The sequence below is a fragment of the Onychostruthus taczanowskii genome, unplaced genomic scaffold (genome assembly GCF_017590055.1).
Source record: "Onychostruthus taczanowskii isolate IOZ18803 unplaced genomic scaffold, ASM1759005v1 scaffold12, whole genome shotgun sequence".
NCBI lineage: Eukaryota > Metazoa > Chordata > Aves > Passeriformes > Passeridae > Onychostruthus > Onychostruthus taczanowskii.
The window spans coordinates 16,076,806-16,100,734 of record NW_024498351.1 but is presented as its reverse complement, the minus strand read 5'-3'; the positions used below and the strand labels follow the sequence as shown (position 1 = coordinate 16,100,734).

The window sequence follows — 23,929 nt, the reverse complement described above, 5'->3', positions numbered from 1 at the left end:
GCCTTTTTTGGAATGTTGTTTTAGCAGGTGGGAAAAAATTTATGCAACACATCTGCCATAAAAAGCAGGAAAATTTGCTTCATAATTAATAAGTGCTTTAGATGTGTTTATGGAAATGAAAAGAACCTCTTCAGACCTGTGCTTTAGCCATGTTTTGCCTTGACTCAAGCCTTGTATGTGTTTTCACCTACCAGTTTGTGGTTAGGTGGTGGGATTTTTTCACAACTTATTTTAAGAAAATAGTAAAATATTCGCTACAAACAACCAAACTTCTTTCATCACAAATGCCTAGTAAAAACATTTAGTGAAAATGTAGCTAAGACAATTGTCATATCCTTGGCCATTTGCCTCTCTGTGTTGCTACTTGCATTGGAAGTCGTTTACATTATGGGATAGATTTGACAGGTAATAAATTAGCTATAGCTGTTGAACGTGAGTCTCAAAAGCTATTTCCCACTGTGTTAGCGTGGCTAAGGCATTTATATTTCTTTACAGGGTAAGATGAGAATATTTTTGAATTTACTCTGAATGATGTATGCATTATGTGTATACATCTGTAGGAGCTTTCTGCTGAAAAGCTAAAATATGAAATTCCTATAATGCTTAGACTGGTCCAGGTGGCAGAGGCCAGAAATAATTTATCAAAAAGTTAGCCTGTAATTACAGATCTTGAGTCTTTATTTGTGTAATGATTTTTCATGGACACCTCTTTAGGAACTTTTGTTGGCTAATGCAAAAAAAGCTCTAAAAAAAAAAAATATCACCATTTTACCTACAGCAAGCTTAAGCTTGTGCCAAAAATGAGCTTGTGCATAATAAAATTGTGTCAACAGACTATAAAAAGAACCCAGTACATTTTATTGTAGATTAAACATGTACATTTTTTTATTCTAAAGCTGAGCTACAAAAAATGCAATTCTCCCTTACCTCTGCAATGTTCAGTCACTTTACTGATGACACACAATGTGAAGTTGTGCAGGATGCACTCCAGAGAATGGCTAAACTCATTCTTCTTCCCAGGCTTGTTTATTTCTTGTTATCATTTTCTTGGTGAGCTCATCCAGGTCATTTTGTCATTTCCTCCTTTACTGCCATCTGTTGGGTTTTTTAATTGATTTATTTTTTCTTTGTTTTGTTTTTTTTTAATATATAAAAGGCAAAAGAGCCCCTCTTCACCACTGCACGTTTTTTCTTTGTATGGAAAGTAATGGCATTCAGACTTGAAACTCTGGAACTGCCTGAGTTTAGACAGGCGGTCCACTGCTACTTCCAAAGCACAAAAATGGAATGTGTGGAAGAGTTAAACTGGAGCTGCAGAGCCAGCCTGTAACTACCCCTGACATACCTGTGATACTCTACCTGGTGCAGCTCCTGTGCAGGTGGCTGTCATTGCTCTCAAGGTGTGCAATCCACTTCTGTTCCTCTGGGGAGGTTCACAGGTCCAGTTCTGCAGAGCTGCTCCTTGGGCTGTAAGTGCTGCCTGGAGTCATTTCATCCCTGGTGCAGGACTGGTGAATTTCATGAGTTTCCTTTCAGCCTGTTCCTCCAGCACTTCAGGGATCCCTCCATTGTAACAGGAACTTCCCAAGGCTGGTGATCTCCATGAATTTGAGTTTGCTTGTTACTAATGACCCAGAAATGCACTGTTTCAATGAATGTTTACTTTTTTAACTAGGAGCCAAACTTATAAATCTGGTAACCTTTGTGCCAAATGGACATGAAATTCCAGAATGTTCAATGCAGAAATTCCTGGCAGGTGTTTTTTCTTGTTCCTTCACAGAATATTTTGTTTCCTTTATTTAAAACGATACTGCCAGAGTTCATATTGATTCTTTGTTCTCACATTGAGAAATGAGTCCAGGTGCCCTGAGGTGCAGTCCAGTACCTAAAAGCATATGGTTAATTTACTCTGAGATCGGTTACAGATTATTTGTTTAAAGGAAGCCTTAGCAGTCTAAGTTAATATAGCAGAAAGTTCATTAGCATGTACTTCACAGTGTCCATTGTGGCTACTGTGAGTTAGTTCATGTCTCAAAATTGCCACTTTTTGCTCCCAGGAAGAATTCTCCAGGCTCCTCTCAAATTTCTTTTAAAAAGACTTGTCAAAAGCAGTGCAGAGAAAATTACTCTTACAAAACCACTGCCTGCTTTCTCTGTTATTAAACTCTTCCCATGTCTGTTTGCCTGGAAGCAGCTACAAGAGCTCCAAAGACGAGATGAGCAGGCAATGGAGCAGCGCTGCTCAGCTAGTGGGACGCTGTGATGGCTCTGACCTCTGCGTGACTTGCTAACTCTACACCCAGTGGAAGCTCAAAACAATGACAGCCTGTCCAGCTACACCCACATTTGTTTCCTGCTGTCATACCTCAAGGAAGTCTGTGTGGGACAGGGGTGTGTAAAATGTTCTGCAGCAGCCAAACAGCAGCGGCTGAAAACAACACAACTTACTGACGTTAATGCCCATCATCTTCAGGTGTGAGCCATACGTGCAAAACTCTGTGGAATAAAATTGTTGCTAAATATAATTAGCTGAGATGTGTTGGAGTGTGGCAGTTCACTGTAATTTAGGTTTATATTCACTTAGCCTAGCATTCTTGGAGAAAGAAGTGAATGGTTTGATAACCTTCTGGACAGTGTCGATGAATTACAAACTAATGTCCTGTGCTGAATAATTTCTTATAAGACAAATTTCAAAAGTATCATTGTAGTAAAGGCACACCTGCTTTTCTGTGAGTCTCAACATCTCTAGTATCTAGCTTGGTAGATAATGTGTGGCTTTTTGACAGTAATTTTCTTGAATAACATACCAGCTCATATGCAGTACAAAAATTCTCAGATGAAAAACTGACATCAGTGGAGAGGAGGGCTCTTCATCCTCCCATGTCTTGGAAACAAGGCTTGAAAAAATCAAGTGCTTTTTACTTCTGTATGTGGTGATATTTATGTAGCAGGTAACATTGATCTTGGTTACTTCAATGAAATAATGTTTGTGATGGTGAAGTCCTCAAGATCTGGTTCAAATATGCTGGTAGTGGTTAAGTCTTAAAAGGAAATAATTTGTGTTTTAAACATTTAGATGAAGTTTTTAACATAAGGTGCTGTGGTCAGTTTTTCAAAGCACAGAAGCTGATGGAGAACAGCAGTGCAGGAATCTTACTCATTTGCTTCAAGTATCTATTTTTACAACAGTGTTCACTGTGGGTGCTCTTTTAGAATATAAATCTTTAGTCGTGTAATTATATATTTCATAGGGCAAAAGGAGTGACAGGTTTTGTTCCTTTGAGATAGCACAAACAAAAATGTTTTGCCCCTGAAATCAGGCTGTCTTAATGCTGTGAACTCAGGAAAACATTAGACGTCCTTGGTGGTAGGGTAATCATGAATATGTACAATGAATTTTTCTCTTATAAACTATACTAAAAACTGAAGTGATGCATAGGGAAGAAAAGATGACAGAATTGCTTTTTGATAGCTGTTGATAGTTACACCATTTTTGACAGTGGTCATTTGAATTTCATAGTAAGGTGATACTTGGGAGACTCTTGCATAGAAGTTACTATAGAACTTGTATTAAACACTGAGCACAAGTTGTGTACAAGAATTTAAGACAAAATCTGGTCCCTTGTAAGTGTATCTATCGCAAACAAAAATTGTGAATTATCTGAAATGAAAAAGCCCAAAAATTATTTTAGAGCCACGGAGCAGATCTGCTTTGTGGTGCTTCTGCAAGCAAGTCCTCATATGGCAGCATTCCAGCTATCACATGTACATTCTGTATCTGCTTTCTAGAGGCAAAATGCAAAACTTTTGTATTGTAGTGATTTTTCTGTCCCCTTCTATTTGCTGTATGGTAATACAACAGTATATATTGTTGACCATTAATGTGTACAGGCCACTACAAATTGTGATTTATTGCACATTAAGTGTAGCAATGTAGTGGTTACTTGCGGGTGACTTATTAATGTCTAGTAGTAGTTTGTATTTACATAGTCTCTAAATTAAAAACAGCAAACCAAGAAAGCCTGTATTGTGTTTGATGTCGTAAGTGGTGGAAGAAATTCCATAGTCTGTAAAGTCTGTTTACATAGAACTTCCTTGTATGAAACAGGCTTTAGTAAATGTGAGATAATTAAGGGTTGGGTCCTAAACTGGAGTAAAAGGGCACTGTTGACCTCAGTTGAACTTCACTGGTTTATAACAGCTGAGGAAATAGCAGGAAGTATTTGCATTCTTCACTATTTCTAAGATTGGAAGATAGAAAAAAGAGCCAAGCAGAGGGCAAACATAAAAAATTATGAAGTGTTACAGAAAATGGTATGTTTTAGTTTAGAGTAGGACTTTTATTGCTAATGTTAGGCAAATAGGTATTAATTCTGATGACTCACTTTTTGCTTTCAGTTAATTTAAATAGGGATTCCGTATCATTTAAATGAAGCTGATACCCTGCTCGTGCAAAACTTCGGAGGTCATCAAATTTAAGCACAGTTTCCTTGCTTTTAGCAGAAAAGTAGAGGAATTTGTGCTTATACTAAGTGCAAGGTTTCTTCTTGGAGGGATATAACATGCAGCATTTAGTTTCTGTATGCTTATGGAAATGAAGAGGCTTTATGCATGCATGGGCAGCTTTTGTACAAGTCCAGGTGTTTGGAAGACTTGTGCCTGATACCCCATGGAAATGGGGTGCATTAGAGCGACTGTCTGCAGTCACTGAATTGTGGTAGATATGGCTGAGGTGTGGATTTGTGTCTTTCTTACTCTTTAGCTCAGGCCATAGCTTCATCTGGTATCACTATTTCTAAAATCTACTGAACTGAAGCAAATTATCCGGTCTCTGAAAATGCTGGGTAGAGTAATGGATTGTATTTGCCAGCCAGTACAGAGGCCATGAAACGCAATGGGACATTCAATATAAAAATAAGAATACCAAGGGCATGAGGGAACAGTTAATAATTTTTGAAACCTACAGTTCTGGTTCACTTAATATTCAGGAGCATTTGCTGTTTCAGAGTTTCTGCACTTCATAAAAATTCAGTGGTTTGGGGATGGCATGGCCTTAGTTACTAATTCACTGCTGATACATTCATAGAGCCTTATCTTCTACTCTAAGTTTTATTTATGCTGATGTCACTCAGCTGAAGACAGTGCAGCACGGTCCTGCACTAAAGCACAGATGCAGCTTATATCTTTCTTTAGACATCCACAAAGCCTGTAATCACATCTGTTACCATGTTTTGACACAGTTTTTTTTTAGTTTTTGACATAGTTCTTCTCCCAGTAAGATAGTCTGCAATTCTCAAACCAGTCATATTCAAGAACCCTCAAAAAGTACAGTATACTTCTTTACCATCATAATAACTTATTGAACAATTGCAAAGTGTTTGTTTCTTTTTATTTGGTACATATTCTACTGACCTTGATGTTTTACAATAAATAGGTTTCACTCCACATTAATAATTTTATTCAGCAGTGTCGATTGCTTTTGCTAATGGATCAAATTTGATGGCTGTTGTCAAAGCAAACTAAGAATGCATGTTGTGGTTTACCCCAGACAGCAGCCAAGCCCCACACAGCTGCTCCCTCACTCCCCCACCAGGAGGACTGGGGAGAGAATTGGAATGGTAAAAGATACAGAACTCGTGGGTTGGAGATAAAGACAATTTAATAGAGAAAGCAAATGCCGCACACTCGAGTAAAGCAAAACAAGGAATGAATGCGCTGCTTCCATCCCCAGGAGAGCAGGGTCCCTTCACACGTAACAGTGACTTGGGAAGACAGAATCACAGAACCACTGAGTGACAGTGTGGATTTTCAAAATGCTCAATGTTTTTTGGTATTAGCGTTGCCTTACTGTGTGGCATAAAAATTCCTAGCAAGAGTGATTTATCAGTTGTACAGTCTTTCATTGTAATGGTTGTGTTGAAACCACCAGTTTTGTAAAGTAGTGAGAACATGTGTTCTGTAGTAAGAAATAATAAAATAATTATACTGAAAAACAGTGTGACTTAGAAATAACTTGGACAGTACATATACCTAAGCAAATACATTTACCTAAGCAAATAACAAGTTAGATTACTGTGCTATTTCAAAAAATCAATGAAATTGATTCTAAACAATGTATCACAGGTAGGAGCAGTATAGAAGGTTTTTAAAGAGGAAGTATGAACATGATATCATGAGGCAGCTGGTTTCAAGGAGGTATAAATTATTCTAAATAAGACCAACATTTATATATTATAGCTATGTAGAAGAAGTTATGTATGTGTCAGTAGTTAAATTGAAGTGAAATCATGGGGCAGAGCTAAAGAACTGAGTGGAGTTGCATGGGAAACTGTTACTTTGCTTTACAGAAATTGTTTTGAAATTACAGAAACTATTCCAGACTTTCTAAGCAAATCAAAACCTGAACATCAGTGTCAAATTTCTGTGAGTGGAAATTCAGATTAAGATAATTTTTTTTGAAACATTTAGTTGGTGTTGTTCTTCAGAGCCAATTTACAGTGTACTAACTTATATTTAAATAAAAGCTTAGACTAGCCAAAAAATCAAACATGTAATTTGGAAAAAAGCTAAAAAGTAAATAAAGCAAAACAGGACCTCTTAACAATTTGCAACTGCTGCACCATTTTCCATAATTGCTAGTCTTTTCTACAACCATTTTTCTATGAAAAAGTATTTTCCTACAAAATGTTGTGTTTGGGTGGTAATTTTGATCTCATTGAGTTTTCTAGGGAGTGTTCCTGCATAGTGCTCATTGCAGTAACCCTATAAAGAAGTGCACATTCATCAGCAATAGGAGTGATGCCTCAGAATGGGATTTTGCGTGAGAGGGAGGCTTCCAAGATGTAAGACAGAACGGGATGAAATTACAGCCAAAATACCAGAAAGCAGAGAGGTGTTCACAGCCACACCTTTGAAATGAAAGGAGTTAATTTAGAAACTTCTGCACCTATGCCATTGATAATACTTAGAGCAAGTAGAGAGGAGAAAAATTATCTCAGATCACCTTCAGAAATGAGGATAGGATGACAGGAAAGTTTGTGTGGGGTTAGACACAGGTGAAAACTGAGTATGAAAAGAATTATAGTACTGAAAAAGGGAAGTAGAGAATTTCAGCAAGATAGTAGAATGGAAAGAAAAAAATTGACGTGCATCAGCAATAACACAGGTATTATCTAAAATTGTTAGTTTCTCAAGAAGTATATAATTTTTAATTATTTGAAGAAGAAATCAGAACACTAATCTGTCTTGGTCAAAATTTCCTTTCAAAGGCAAATTGATTCCTACATACATTCCTTTGTATACACATGGACTTTCAGAATTATCTCATCTTTTGATTGGAAGTACTCTGATACCATTTCATTTAGATGGGAGAAAGAGCATCTTACTACTTCAAATGTTACTAATCTTCAGGGGAAGTATTTACATCTCCTGGGACCAATTTAAGATGATGGCTTTGTGGAGATATTAAACTAGCATTTATGTTTTAAAACTTGTTCCTTCTTTTAGGCTTTTTGCTTCTTGTACACTGTGTTTTGTAAGTGGCACCAGTAAATGCTGTAAGGAATGAAAAGGCAATTGTGTTTTCAGTTCATTAACTTTATTAATTTGACAGCTTTTCACAGATAGCTATTTCATGACTTCAGGAAATTTCAAGACTAGTTAGCATAACTTCTTTATTGAATGAGAAAGATGCATGTTTAAAAATGCAGTGTGAGTTTAAACCTTCTTTCTTTTCATTCAGAAAGTTCAGGTGAAATATCAATAATTTGAGTCACTCTAAATGTCTTAAATCTGATTTAATGTTGGTCCTTTAAATGTTGAATTCTTTAAAAAAGGAGACACTTACTTCTATACCCATCTGCCATACAGTCCTCTCTTACTGTTTCATGTGACTAATTATACATTTTGGATCTGAATGACTGTGAAATAACAAGTTCTAAATAATATTGCTATAAGCCAGACTAATAAATGTTAAAATCCTTACAAAGCAGATATTGATGAACTCTATAGTTAGTATATTTTCAGGCCTATAGCCCCATGTTTTTTTAAAGATTTAAAAATTTTACCAATCTACTATGTAGGACTGCAATTTGTAAGATAATTAAAATTTACCAATTGCCTCTGCAGACTCTTCTGTCTGCAGAAAAATCTGGAAATGGTAACTTCAAAGATACTGTATTCCATTGTGAGGATTACTGGGCTGCTGCCTAGTAGCTTGTAAGTGACTTATGAATGCTGAAAAACATCCCAGAAAGCTGCTGAGAAAACCAAGAACTGACAGAGCACCCTGACACTTCTTCCTGACAAAAACTTTGTGGGTTTTCATATGGCTAAGCTGAAAGGAGGAGGCTGCAGGCTGCCATGACAGCATTGGAACATACACTGTTCCCATCACTGTTCAGTGTGAGGTCTGAATCCTGTTCAAATTTTAGATTTTCATACAGTGGTGAGTGAAAGCAGTAGAAAAGTAACAGTGTTATCCATGTTTCTCTGTCTAGTTTGTTGATAGTAATATTTGTTTACAGTTACATTTCCATTTTTCAAACTATTTTATGTAAATTTCCTCTTCAGAGAAAAAATTACTGTAACTTGTTATGCCACTTAACAATCAGTGTAGTGTATTAATTAAAATCATAAAATGCATTTACCTGAATGATATTTTCTTCTTCTGAACACTCCTAAACAAAATCAGCATGCCTTCATGTTACCTTGTACATATTCACATGAAATGCATGTGCTGGGGTTGAAGTCTCTGTTAGGTGCATGTGGGTTGGCATACAGCTGAAATCAGTTGTGCTCTACAAAGCAGGGGAATTTAATGAGCAAGTAACAGTGGCTTCCAAAATGACACACTGCTTCAGTGCACTGTATGGTAGGTGGCTGTGGTTATACAACTATAATTAAGAGTGTGGGAACTGAGAACATCTGCTAAGGGAATGGCACTTACTGTTGCCAATTTAAAATAAATAAACACATAAAAATGCCTAGTGCTGTAAAACTGATATTAAGGTACTGGGTACACCAGATTAAGATGACACCATAATTTTAATAATTATATTAAGTAATCTGGGGGGTAGTATGTGAAGGAAGATATTCTGTCATGCTGCATTATGTCATCTATCCCCCTTTTTGCTATTCATCCCGCAGTTGATGAGGTTGAACAGCTGGTATTACAGCAAGGCATGTAACTGATCCATGTGTTTTCCTGAAACAGATACCATCCCATGTGCAGGCACTCCATGAGTTAGCTGAGTGACACTTACCAAGCAGAACAATGAGCCCTAAATAGCACTCGTGGTGCTGTCAGAGCTGGGGCTGCTGCAGGTACCTTTGAACTAATGTGATAAGCTCAGTGTAACACACTGCGTTTGGAACCAGTGCTAAACCCACTGAATCCCATTGCCATCCGTGCTCCTGGGAAGGTACCCTTGGCAAAATGTCACTGGGTGGTTAGAAAGCAGAACAGGCTTTATGGGCTATCATGTGTCATTGTAATAATGAAACAAAACTTGTCTTAAAACTAAAATATTCAATAATTTTGTTTAGAACTGCACTGTTAGCCTCTGTTAACTAGCTGCTGCTGACCCATTGTCTGTTAAACTATTATCATAATTTGCTCATTTAAGATTCTGTTTCAAGTTTCTTGTCAGAAGCTAGAGATCATGATTCTACAATATAATGGTTTTGTTAGCATTAAAAATTCTGGTCAGCTATAGTTCAGCTAAATTGGACTCACTTGCTGGAATAGTGTGAAAAACTTCAATGCAGCTTTGATAGGAATGTGACTTTTCCCTCTCATTACAAAAATTCACAAAAAAATCTGTGTGCAGGTGCTCAGTAGAGATTTGGCAAAATCAGAATCTGAAAACCTATTCCCATTGCACATGAATGAAAAATTAGGATTGAGTACTTGAATGCTTCTAAGTGCCAGGGCTAGTATGGGGAATGAGTGGGACTATTCATGTAGTTGGTACTGCAATGAATGCTAGAGCAATCTGAAAATGAGGTGCTGGTGTTTGCTATTCTTTCAGATCCACTATAGGACCAGTCTTTGCCGAGGAAAAGGCTGCCTGGCTTGAAGACTGAGGGAATAAGAGCAGTAGACTGTGACAAATTGCCTTTGGCAGGGGAAGGAGGAGTTTGGTTTGGAGAGTAGAGGCAACAAAACTGGGAATTGAGTGAGTTAAGAGAGATAAGACTGGCTAGGAAGGGATCTAGGGCTGAGAGCTTAGAAGGCAGATGTTTGTCTAATGGCTCTAGAAAAGCGATTTGGGTGTCCCTGTGGTGCCAGATAATGAGACTTCAGTATTTCCCCTTCCTTTCAGAAGGAAAGAAAATCTAGAAGGTGATGGGCAAAGGAATTACCTTAGCATTGTGAAGGCTGCGGTAGGAAATGCCAGCTGTACAGCTTGTAGCCTGCATGTGGATGTAGTTATTGCAATTGTTTTATAATCTCTTGTTTCTGCTAATCTTTGGCCTCATCCAGAATACAAACTGGATCTCCTCATGGGATGTGGGAGAAGGTTTGGGTAAGGAATGGGGTCAGTAGTAGACTATTTAAGGTGCTTCTTCCATTTGCTGGCACAGCTTGCTTTAACAGTAGGGAACTAAGAGAGTGAAAACCCACCCTGATTTGTGCCCCTCCCTCTTCATTCCTGTGGTGGTGGGTCTTGTACATTGTTGTGGAAGAGCACGGAAAGCTCTGACCTGTGGGTGGCTGGCAGGCAGATTCCATGCACTGCACAGCCACACGTGGCAGTGCTGTACAGGCACCCACTCACCTCTCGGGTCATCCCTAACCTTATCCCATGTTTGCTGCAAGCCTGGCACAAACCTCTGATGTTTTCTTTCAACGTTTCTGTGAAGAGTGAACCTTTTTTGTGTGCCATCTCGCAATTGTTCCGATAACATTCTGCCTATTCTTTGTGAGTTTTGGTTTTAGTTTTAGACGGTTTCTGATTTGCTCTAGAATCAGTAAAGGATGTGCTCATTAGCAGAAATCTTAAATATGCCGGTGAAGAATAAGGTATTGAGAGGGAGAAAAAAGGATAAGCATGCAATCTAAAATTTACCAAATGTCTGGAACTTTTGAAATCAGCTAGCAGGTACAGGTAGTTAGTATTAACACTCCTTACTTACATGAGTTAACTATGCTCCCAACCATAATGGTTGGTAGTTCTTTCTTTGGCTATTTATATTAGGAAGAATTGTAGCTTTTTTGTTGTTGTTCTGTATAGCATTGAGGCATATTGGATTCCATGAGGTCTGAAATCAGCTGACAGTACAGTGCACATACTCATGTTGTAAACAGTAGCAGTGGCATTATTTTTATCTGTTACCTGGAGGAGTGAAGGTCTATGAAATGAAAATTAATGCTTGTGCCCCATGGGAGAAGGCAAAATGCAGTATCAGTAAAACATTCAAATTCCAGCTTGCAAGGTTGATTATTCTGGTTTTCATGTGTACATAAAGAGTTTTCCTTTGAAAAGAGTTTTCCTTGAGAGCACATAGTATTGCTGCTGTTAAATATCTTTCCTCTAAACAGTTAAGTCTCCAATGGGACTACAGCTATGAAAAGCAGTGCTATGATTCTTGAGAAATAGCAAAATGTGCTAGGAGTTAATAAGATACACTGCATGGTATAAGACAGGCTTTATAGCAGGGATGGAAGATAGAAGTTTATAGCATTTGACTTGCTGATGAGTCATTTAGGTACTGAGGCATTATAAGTCAGCATGAAGACTGAATGACCCAAAGTATTTCTTGTGCTGCAGAACTGACGAAACCATATGTCTGTTCAGACCAACAGTGAATAAATCTAGTGTAAGTTTTACTTCACAGCTCCTTAATCTAAACTAAAATGTTATGGTCTTTCTTTCCCCCATTTTATTGCTCTTTAGTTCTTGTCATTTTGGGTTCACAGGGTAGATCAGCAGATGTACCAACAAACCTAAACTGGAAGATGTGGCTCAAGGAAGGAGCCTCACATCCTTCCTGTGCCAGGAGGTCACTAAGTAGGTGTGTCAGTAGCTCTGATTCTGGTCTGCAGGGCCAGAGTTGAGCTGTTCTGAAGTCAAGCCCCTGTGTGGATGTCAGGCTTTGACATTTCCCCTTTTGCTGGAGAAAGTTACTTCTGCTTGCAAATGCTGAAACACCCTTTGGAATTGAATCACTCTGAGGCAGTTCAGTGAGTTCCAACTGTGTTAGTCATCAATGCATGCAGAGCTTGGAATGAATGTAATGGAAAAAGCTTGGGTTCAACTCTTCACCTTTTTAGACAGCAGAAATATTTTGGTAGTTTTTGTAGTCTTCCTCCTGCCTAAGAAGGCAAATTAAACTGTGTGGGAGAGAGTTTTGTGGTTGGGTTTATAAGGTCTGTGCATTTATCCATGTACAGCTCCTAAGTCTGCCTTCCTGTATGAATTCACTTTTATCTAACAATGCTAGAGTATATTGCCCACTTGGCTCTGGTAAGGTGTGTATTCTCTACGAGAATTCCTCATGGAACTTGTAAGCCTTCAATGTTTCCAAGACTTCTGCATCTCTGTCAAGCTTAGCCAAAATTGGTCACAAGTTTTAAGTACTCATTAGAAGGGAACTAAAAGTTTTCCTGTACAATCCCTTCAAATTAATATCTTAGAAGATAATAAGGATTAAAATCTTTCACTTGGTGTCTTCTTAGTTAGTCTTTCAAGTTATAGTTTTTCTTTCTGGTTTTATGCATGTATTACAGAAAGATTAAAGCAAAATGCTTCTCCTTCAGTATACTTAATATATTAAGGAGTCTTGTATCAACTCACCCATTGGTCCAACTCTCCTAGCTATATGTGACATTACCCAGTAGTGCAGGGTAATGCCCTACTGGGTAATGTCACGTATTTTTACATGTTATATAAAAATATATATTTTTAATATACATTTTTTGTTTATATTTTTATATTTAAGACAAAACCAACAGAGGCAAACAGAAAAGGACTTTTCTTTCATGAATTAACACTATTCCCACTGATTATATAGGGAGTGGTATTGACTCATGGGGGGAAAAAGCCCTATTTGAACAAGTTCTAATTTAGGTAGAGATTTAGTCTGTTTAGTCTGAAATTGATATTTATTACATACCTAATAGAAAAGAGCAAGAATGCATTGTTTGTCATAATGTATAGAACAGAAAATTAGACAATACTTGAATTATTCAAGTGACCAGTAATTCGCAAAGTTCTGGAAATGAAACTAAAACTGTCTTATGTTCCTGATAACTCTGGTAGTTACTGCAATTTAAAGAATCCAGATTTAACCCTACAATGATGAGTTTTTGACAGGAACATAGTTCTAATGATATTTGTCTTGAGAAAGATGGAGAAGTAGTTGGATATTCTAGGAATATTTGTATTTTCTGGGAAATTAAATAGAATTTTAAAGAATGTCTAAAAGATTTGACAGGTGAATTCTGGGTACCATTGTTTAAAAATTGTATTTCCTAAAAGACAGATACTTCATCGTAATAAAATGACAACTTTCAGAAGTATTAAAAGCACGCAGAATGCCTTTAAGGCACTCTGTCTTAAAGTGGAGTTTTTTGTGATTACATCTGTGCACACCAATCCACTGCGTATTTACTTCAGTGACATGCTCCCATACAGTAATTTTAAATGATTTCCAGCCTATGGAATGAGTCCATTTGCGCAAATACAGTTTCTGTAACAGCAAATGTGGAAGACAAAAGCAGGGAACAAAAATAACCACCACTAAAGGCTAGAAATTCGAAATTTGGTAGTATTAAAAACAGTAGTAGGTGCCTGGATAAAAGGGTAAGAAATATGAGTTGGAGTCAGCAAGTTAATGGAACTTTTCTTTTAACCTTTATTCAGTTAATGGAACCATTCTTCTTTTTTATTTATATTGAAGTGGTAAAAATAAAGAAAAAAATCACAAACACCACAAGCATGACTGTGGTGTTATTAATTAAATTTACTGTAGTGGTAGAGGAGGAGATGCAGAATGTTAGAGCAGCAGTTTGTCCTCCTCGTTCCTTTTGCAGCTGTAAAAATACCCAGTAAAATGTACAGAATGTTGTCGGCTTGAATAACTTTCTTGGTATCCTCGTATAGTTGCAGTGTCATTTTAGGAAAGTGTTCTGCTACTGAAGTATCTGAGAAGTATTTTGACATGCCAGCAAGTATCTATTTAGAACCAAGTGCAGAAATTTTGTTTGTTTTTCACTACATACCAAGTCAAAATAAGTATCTAGTAAAAATCATGCTACAAACAGGCAAAATTGTAAGCTTCATGTGTGTTCTCTAAAGAGAGAGAGACTTAAATTGATACCAATTTAAATTCAAGTGTTTGAACTTTTTCTGCTGATGCTATCTGCACAAACAAAGATTGCTGTTAGAAACCTGCAGTTTAGAAACATACAGTCTTTACTTTTCCTATCAGACAATTAGTAAATTTTCTATGTTTCATGAAGAAACATGGGAAAAGATTATGCCAGTTTCTCTTAATCTTGCATTTATAGCATTCACAGAGAAATTACATTAGGAAAAGTGTCTGGAAAGAAGTTCCTGTGTCATCAGATAAATTCCCCTGCATTCAGACTGTCACATTTTTCACATACGCTTGACAAGTTCAGAGTCTTAAGTCTGACCACAGCACTCCTGACAAGTGCTTCAGACCTTAATGATTCTCATGAATAGAAATTGCCTTACAATTTTCAACTCACATTTAAGATACATGAAATGGTTAATAGTGCTTTTATTTCCTCCACTTGCATCCAGTCCCTTGATGTGCTTATAGAGAACAATCAGCCGTAGACTCCTGTGGTGGATTTTCCTGTATCTGATACTCTTTGTACATTTGTACATGGGAACTAGAACCACTTGCCATTGTCCAACACAAAGTCTTAGCAGTACACTGAATAACAATGTTAGTACTGTATTTGCTGAGCAAATAGGGTCAAATATCTGATCTGCTGTAAGTCAGATATCAGCCTAAGATAGTTTGTTTGTAGTACTGCAGATGATTCAGGAAACAGAACTTTTGTGTGTAGAGATTTCCCTGGCCATGCACTTACTGCTGCTGAGTACAGCATCTATCTATCTATTGTGTTCCAGTAGAAGTTTATGACTATGTACAAATTATTCACCATCTCAATTGTTTAATGATTTGATCAGTACATTTCCAGACAATGTGCATATGTGTAATATGTACAATGGCACTGCACTTAGCATGACGATCTCTTCTTTTAAGAAAAACTTTAAAATTACAAAAACTGTGATGTCAATTATCTGCCTATGTTTTTATCTTTGATTACTTATCTGAAAACACTTTAATTAGAACGAGATTTCTAGCTTCTGAGTATTCAGATCCATATAGAGTGAGGCAGTGTGGTCTAGGGCAAGCAGTATTTATGCTTCTGTTTAACATGAAGCATAGAAATAATTCTGTGGGGCTTTCATAAAGCACATACTAAAGCATATGCTAAGCATATGGCTTGTTGTGTTGGATCTTAGTAAAGATCTCCTGCCATTTTGGGGACTTCTTGTTATATGTTAATAAAACTGAAACATCGGGGAGTGATTTTCATTATAGACATCATCTGTCTATGCTCCATCAAACATTTTCTCATACAAAGAGAATATTTGCATATAAGCTTACTACCTGCTTATAGGCTCAGCAAGAGAGACTTCTTCTAGCAAGGAAGTCGCAGGACAGTTGTTCCTTTGTGCAAGTGTTGGTGTCACAATCTAAACATTTGGGGTTTATCGAGTTTTCATTGCATTCTCATTGCTGTAGTTTTCCTGCTAACAGTAAACATCTGAAAGAATTTCTTTTAAATAGGGAGAGAAATTAAATAGTCACCTTCACTGTACCTTCAGAACTAATGCTTCATCCTTTTTTTTACCCTCCATCACTGAGTGTATGCGTTGGCATATGAAGGATATTGTCTTGTTGCAGAACAGGAATGCTCTGCAGAGTCTTAATGATGTGTATTAAAAGAATATACTGCCACATGCAAAATAGGATCCTGCCTGGTAATAAATGTGTGTTTGTAGATCACCTGCAATGTTTAAACTGACTGAAGAAACAATCCTTGTAGTAAACTCACCAATGATTAGATTTCTTAACTTTGCAGATATTTTCTCGAGTAGATTACTCTGTCAAGCTCAAACTGTGAAACTGGCAAAGCACCGTTAATGAAAGTCTGACACTCCCTCTCGTGCAAGTCAGGAAAGCTCCTGTCCTCTCAAAATATCTGGGAACTGCTCTATACCTAAGAAAATGAAAATCTGTAATTTTCCAGCCAGACACACCAGTATCTATCCTGCTGTTGATCCATCTGCACTCTGTGTTCTAAATCAATTGCTCCTCTCACCAAAGGTCCTTGGAGTAGAATTCAATACAAAGGATATAAAGAGCACGTACTAGAATTAGATTTAGAATTAATATAAACACTCTATCAGAAAATTACATTTATATCTGCTTTTCATAATATATTTTGTGAAATGGCAAAGAGTAAATAACAGAATCACAAAATTGGTAAGGTTGAAAGGGACCACACTGGGTCACCTGGTCCAACTTTCCTGCTCAGGAAAGGTTGTCTGAGAGCACAATGCACAGAACTCTGTCTAAATGGTTTTTCTGCTTTAATGTCTGTAGGTGCCTGAAGATCTGAAAAGGAATGGAATTAAACCCCTAACAGTAAAGTCATGCATCTTGATTCATGAATAAACTGAGGGTGGGGAAACCTTCCTTGACTTCTCACTAACCCTTTTTATAGCTCCATATGAATGTGGAACAGAAGGGGTGACAGAATGTTTTCCTTCAGCCCCCCACACTTCAGAACTTAACGGGAACAGAAGTAATTACAAGTAGATATCAGGGTCTCCTGGAGAAAATAGAGCAGATGTCAATGAGATTCCCACAAGTCTTTTCAGTAACCTCTTGCAATGCAAAGAATTTCTGAGCTCTTAATCATTGTATATTATCAAGGATATGTGTTTAGGGAAAATAAATGTAGCAATGGTAACTACAGTTGTATGCAACCCAACAGACCCATTTTTGTGCATTAGCACAGTCATTCATTTCCTGCTGCATTAGCTCTTCAGATGAAGCTAATTGTAGAAGAATGTCATGAAGATAAATCCAGGATTTCCCTCTGTGAAAGTTAGGCCTCCTACTGTGCTTAAACTTAGTGTTATTTTACCTCAGCATCAAAGATCAGGTGTGAGCCCAATGCAGGTGGCTGATTTTGAAAACTCACTCACCGCAGTGGTGCTTTATGTTCACAGACCCTTGCAGGCCTTTGTTCCACCACGGCTTTGGCTGTCTGAGAGCTGAGTATCTCAGCTGATCACCGGGTGTGCATCTTGGCACTAAAGTGTCTGATGCTTCCAGTGCAACATTCATTGCCTCTGTCAGGGGCAAACCCCTTCCCAAAGAACAGTTTTCAGGAGGAAATTAAGAAGGAGCAGAAGCACAAAACAAAACCAGCCCTTTGTTCCCTGTTCCGCCCCCCCCCCCCCCCCACCACTTCCTTCTTGAAGCAAGGATCTTAAAGACTGATTGAAACAATGTTGAATAAAATTATTTCAGGCATATGGTATTTAATTTCATTGCATTCATTTGGCTTTTACCCCAGTATCATTATGTATTTGAATAGTGTTTTAGCTCCTTAGAAGCAGAGAATTCAAAATAATTTTAGTGTTAAATACAAGGCCTGTGGTTTGCGTGCATGAGATTTGGATTTCCTTATTTACATGCGTATCTTTTAGGTACACAGGACTGACCTGTTTTCAGCAAAATTAGATTAATATGGAAAAACTAGTGATTTGTATGAGGTCCCTCAGTGAGTGTCAGCAAAGTGGCCTAAACTGTTCAGAGAGAAGTTGTTAGGAGTACAGAGCTGTAGTGCTGAAACTGGGTTTTGTCTGTTAAAACTTGAATAAGAGTTAAGCATGCTTTGGGTAAATATATCGAAGCCACCTGCTAGAAGTCATTTTAGCTCTGCAGTGTTCCAAGAGTCCTGTACTTGTTTGGTCTGAAAATAAATATCATGTTGCATTTTGTATCTTATATGTGGTACGGTCAGCAATTCAGTTCCAAGCTAAAAGAAGGCATGGAAATGGTGTCTCCTCTAGCAGTCTGAAAATGCAGTGGGAATTTGAGGCTGTAAGAACATTCTGTAGCAGTTCAAGAAATGCAAAATTGCAGTCAGAGACCATATATAAAAAAAGAAAAAATTGTCTTAATTTTTATAAGAGCTTTTAAAAATTCGCAGTGGTAGTTTACTGATAACTGCAGCATAAAAATAGCATTTACTGATAACTGCAGCATAAAAATAACATTAGAAAACTTCATTCACTGCCAGTTATTTTGTTTCCATAACTCTCAAGAAATACATAAAATCTCAAAAAAACAAGAAATCTCAAAAAATACATCTTTTTTTTGTCACAAAACTGACTGAATAATAGCAGCAGAGATGAGACAGTTTCTGAAGAACAGTCATTTTTTCGAGCAGTTGAATGTCTGGCCTTGTTATGGATACAAGCGAATACAGCAATATTGATGTTACCTCAGAGGTGCAGTTATTTCAGGGCTCCTGTTGAGTTGAACTGAAACTGGAATTCTGTTTTGCTATTTTGTTTACTTGTATTAATTAGTACCTTAATCTCCCATCATAAAAATGGCCCCTTATGCATACATTCCAACTTACTCCAACATAGCCAGGCAGTTTAAATTTTTTTATTTATTTTTTGAAGCTGTATTACATTACGAATCTGATTTTGCTTTTGTTGTATCTTGGACTTGACGTGGGAATAATGCAGTAGGAGAATTTTTTTTATTTTTTTTTTTAGCCCTCAGTATTTTGACCTCCAGTGTGTCTGCCCATTTGCTAAAGTTGATTCTGTTGGACAGTGTATATGTAACAATACAGCTAAGACTGTATGCAGATGCCACTTTATCCTGAGGTAAAGCTGTGACATAAACTGGCAGTAGGTGGAAAATAGTGTCTGCTTCATCTCATGACATCAGTGGGTTAAAGTTGGCTGTTAATATAGCATGTTATGAGATTTCTTCAGTTGTAATTTGGCTGGTTGTGTTTCACTCTTTGTTTGTTTGTAAGTGTTGTATTGAGTTGGGATGTCTAAATAGATTCAACCTTTGTGTGCAGTTTACATTATTTGGTGCAAATTATTATCTTTAAAAAGTGACCTGATTCGTTACTCCATTAGGAGTTTTTATAAGGATTCCTGTGAGTGCCAAGACCCATGTCCTGATTCTGTGCATAGAAATGCATCAAGCAACTAAGAATGTCAGTGTTGTCCAGGGAGACATATTAAATCACTGGATGAAAGCAACCACGTCTGCTTATAAATCGTTGAAAAAGACTTGGTAACTTTGGCTGCTTAGAAAATATTTGGAGAGATCTACTCTTCACATCTTTTAGTTTGTGCAAAGAGTGAATAAAACTTATAAGCAGTTTTGAAAATATTTCCGTATTCCTGTAAGGAAAATATTTTTAGTTTATAGTTTCAAGACCAGAAGTTAATCACTAGGTTTTTTTATCCTACAGCAAATATTTACAAGAAAGCTCCTAAACACTTGAAGATAGGGTGACTTATAATGGAAGCGGCAGCTCATCTTTAACTTTGGAAGGACAAGCAATACCAATTTAATTAAAGCAGTGTTAAAATAGGACTGCCATTTGTATCACAGTGATTCTCTACCCCTCCAAAAAGCTCTGCTGCCATTTTGTACCACCCATTCTTGTCCTGTGCAAATTAATAGATCGTTTTATTTTCTACAGGAAATCTGAAGACTTTTATAGCAAATCCTCCAGTGTCAAAATGAACACAGGTATGCTGCATCTGTGAGATTTTTTTTGTGTTGTTGTGTGAGCAAAGAAGATCCCAAATTTACTAGAATATTCATAAACAAATTGTACTTTACTTGGTGCTGAACTCAAAAAAAGCAAGATATTTTAATAGTATGTCTGCTTATATGCATTTGTATCCCATATATAAAATTTACATACATGTTTTTCTATGTATGGACATATATGGATACATAAAATAAAAGTGCATGCTTAGACTTCTGTGCTTAATTTAACAGTATCAGTTTTATCAGTTTCGTGTGTGTGTTGTGTGTGAAAATACATAGTATGAGGACATAACAGTGATGGAAAAGTGTTATTAAAGCATCACATTTTCCTAAGAAAATGCCCATGCTTTAAAAATCCTTTATTTCCATTCTGTACTGTCACTAAGTTAAGGGGTTTATAATCCCTGTATTATAAACTGCATATCAGCTGAGGATAATCTTGAGGATATGTTATACTTACAGTGCTTTGTATTTTCTCTCAAGTTGCTGCAACAGATGTATTGACCGAACTAAGGACTCTAGAGAAAGTTATCTTCATGATCTATGACAGCATAGTAGTATTTGCTCCTAAACTTCTGAAGCCAATAAGATAGTCCTGCTCTTTGTTCTGGAAGAGGGAATAGGCCTCTTGAAAGCAAACTGCTGAAATTGTGGCCTCACTCAGGTGTAAATTTTCAGTTACAGTCGCCTCTTCCAGGCTCCATAGGTGAGCTGTCTGGTTTGCAGATTAACTGTGGTGCAAGGATCAACCTATCCATCCTTTCCAAACCAGTGGCTTTATCATCAACCACAGTGCTTCACCATGACATGATATGTGGGACCTGAGGACCAGAACTACCTTTGAAGTCTGAATTTCAGCAGCATGCTCTAAGTCAAAGGGATTAGCTTTTCCATGGTAGAGGTGCCATTATCTAGATCACTGTATTAATCTGGCTTCGTGGCTTCCTCTTTACTCAGACAACTGGAACTCAGTAGGATCCATTTTTTGAACGTATCTTTTAATACAAAGTTAAAATATTTTGGTTCACTTGAAGCCACTATATTTGTAAATAGAATAAGCAGGAGAAATTAACTTTCTCATTTGACTGTGTACTTTTTTTCTCCAAAGTTTTGGTTCTTAATTGTTTTTCAAATCCTAACCAAGGTGGTGTACTTTTCATTTATAAAAATACTGTTGGAAATTTGTCCCATTCCTCTCTCAATTTTGGTGATGTCTTTCCTGAACGTGTCAGTCTGCAAAATTCAGGTAGTACGAAAATACAACTTGTTTCACGTAACTGTAATTTCAGACGTAACTTTGTTAATCATCATACTATAATTACATTGTGCATTGCCGTCATATGAGTCAAAATCATATGATAGAGGTAATTTTATAGCTTCTACTTCAAAAAATATGAATAAAGAAGTAAATTGCCAGTTTGTGCTGCTGCAGCCCTGAAGTATGACTTTGTTCGATGTTGTACTAAGATTTTTGATGTAAGTTATGAATTCTCAAGAGAGAAGAAATAAGATTTAAATAATCTGCGGCTGAATGACTTCTCTAGGGGATTGGGAGTCTTCTGATAACACTGGAGCCTTAAAAACAGACCTTAATATCCTGAACACACCTGAAATCCTCTCTTGTTACTTAAAAGTTACCATGACTTTAGGTTGAGCTTTAATGTACTCTGCACTTGGACAGTGAAAACATTTTTTTCCATCTTCTATGTGCTTGATATTAATTTGCATGTTATCAGATGCACTGAAAGGAAGGTATTGACAAAATGTGGCATTTCTTATCAGTTCTATTGAGGTAGATTGTTTTCCGACTGTAAAAAAAATTAAAAACCTGTGGGTAGGGTGTAAAAGTGGATGTCTTGCATATTCGTTGCACCTATCTAAAGCATTACTTTATTAAGAAAGAGAGTGACTCAGGTGGAAGCTGTTCTATGTGCTGTTCTGGTCTAGCTTTTTCTTGGGTTTTTTTTTTTACTTTTTCTTTCTGCAGTACATTGTCTTTTGAACATGAGTGCTACAGCTTTGGTTTGGGGTTGGGAGGGTTTTTTTCCACTGCTTTATAACCGAAATTTGTGCATGATGCAAATGTAGGTCTTCAGATGCTATAGATTTGCCACTAGTTTGTTTTTAAAATATGCATTTCATTAATGACTCCTGAAGATAAATGAGCTCTCTAGTTTGATGCCAGTAACTGATGGAGTAGCAAAGCTAATGTATATGCAGCTTTAAAAATAAAAAGTAAATCTACTGCTTAGACTGGGCTCCTCTAATCCAGAGTTCCCTGTGGCTGCAGACTTGGCACTCTGTCTCAGCAAACCCTCTGGAAGATATTTTTGTCTACAGAGAAAATGTTTTGAAGAGCTTTGGTTTGCAATACTCTACCATATATGGGAGGGATTTTTTAGCATTTGATGTTAATTCTGTACCACATGTTAGGAAGAAATATTCAGCAGCATAAAGCAATGAAACATTTTTTGCAAAAGCAAAGAAACAGAGGTAAGATATAGAGAAGGTTTTTCAGAGGTATCAAGGGTACTTTAGCTTCTGCTTCCTTTTGGAGTTCAAATGTTGTCATAATTTTAAAATAGTCTCATAAAATGTGTGTGTGTTTTTATACCCAGAGTAAGCTATCATCAACCGAATCATATTTTAAGCTATATTTAGAGGGTTTATTCAATAAGTCTGCAGGTATTTTACAGGTAGATGAACATCATTAAATTGGTTGCTTGATTAAGTAACTCACAGAAAACATGAGCTGCCCCTGAAACTCACATCAGATTAAAACACGGGATAAATGTCCTTATTGTTCATTATGCACATGTGCATGCATAGCTCATGTCGAGGAGAAGATATTGCATTGAGGAATAATAAATGGATAGAAGTTAATAGTTAAAACAGATTCTCAGTGTCCATCCGTAAATATTTTGGCTGAATTTCACACAGCTCATTCTTGATAAATGCATCTAATTTTAAAGCTATTAAACAAGTTAGCTGTTTGCATTAGATGAAGCACATAAAGAGCAGCCAAGAGTGAGAAGTATGCAGTTCTGGAAGACTGCAAATATTATCTGTTTGTTAAAATTATTAATGGAAGTCATTACATGGACTATTCTCTTACTTTTTGTCTGGGAGACAATAACATAATTTCTTGGGTCCATGCAGAGTTCCTGAGCAGATTTTTAAGCCACTTTAGATCACTGAAGTAAATTAGGTGGGCTTGAGTTCCAGGCATTCTAGAAAAAATTTGAATTTTAGCAGCATGAAAGAACTAAATAATAGGTTTACCTGTCAGTGTAGATGATGTGGTAAAAAACTCATCAGCACATCCAAAAAGGAATTCAGATAAAGAGTGGGAGGAGAGGAAGCCCAAGTAATCCCTGCCAGGATACTCCCAGGCCCATCATGGGAGCCATCAATGGCCTGTGTGTCTCCATATGCCTGGAAGAGCACAGGGACACAAGGGCAGGCAAGAACACAAATTAGGGTGACCCAAGGAACAAAGGGTCTCCCTTGTCCAGGGCCGTCCCAGGGCTGTCACAGGAGAGCAGGCATGGAATGAGTGGCAGAGTCAGTGTTTGAGCCCAGTGCTGGAAGGATCCGCTCTGTCCACGTGTGCCATTCTCCCCACTGGACCTTCAGCCAGAGAGGGGAGGCTGCTGAGGCCACTGCTAGTGTGAGTGTTAGGAGCTGTGTGTCCAGCCATGTGTGGATGTGTACATCTGTCTGCTGGGAAGGCTTTTCCAGTCTCCCTCCTGGTTGGACCTGGGGACATGAAGAGGCAGCAGTTTGGTCTGTCTTGGAGGTTGGACCCAGCAATATGTATTTACCTCAAAAGGTCAGAATGTAAATAAGGACTAAGAAGCCCTGCTCTAAAGACTTCTAAACTTGAATTCACTGTGCAGACAAAAGAAAAAATCATACCACTCACAATTTCAGTGAATAGAATAATAATCAGCTAGCCTAATGTTTGGATGCCATTTTTCTTTTCTTTAATAAGCTTTAAGAGCTTATTAAAAGTTTTTTGCCCCTGGCTGCTCTCTCTCACCTCTTC

The 23,929-nt window shown here is 37.3% G+C and overlaps 1 protein-coding gene across 9 annotated transcripts in view; it reads left to right on the top strand.

Annotated features, from left to right (window-relative positions):
• The window catches only part of SORBS2 (sorbin and SH3 domain containing 2), a 142,022-nt gene that overhangs the window by 42,922 nt on the left and 75,171 nt on the right, over positions 1-23,929 (top strand). For 6 of the 9 annotated variants that reach the window (XM_041427826.1, XM_041427823.1, XM_041427817.1 and 3 more), the window contains exon 3: positions 19,808-19,857. In XM_041427826.1, coding sequence (XP_041283760.1) covers positions 19,848-19,857 — 10 coding nt within the window. In that variant the 5' untranslated portion in view covers positions 19,808-19,847. Of the gene's footprint in view, positions 1-19,807; positions 19,858-23,929 lie in introns of those variants that run through there. The other 3 variants (XM_041427821.1, XM_041427819.1, XM_041427818.1) reach the window with 1 other exon arrangement.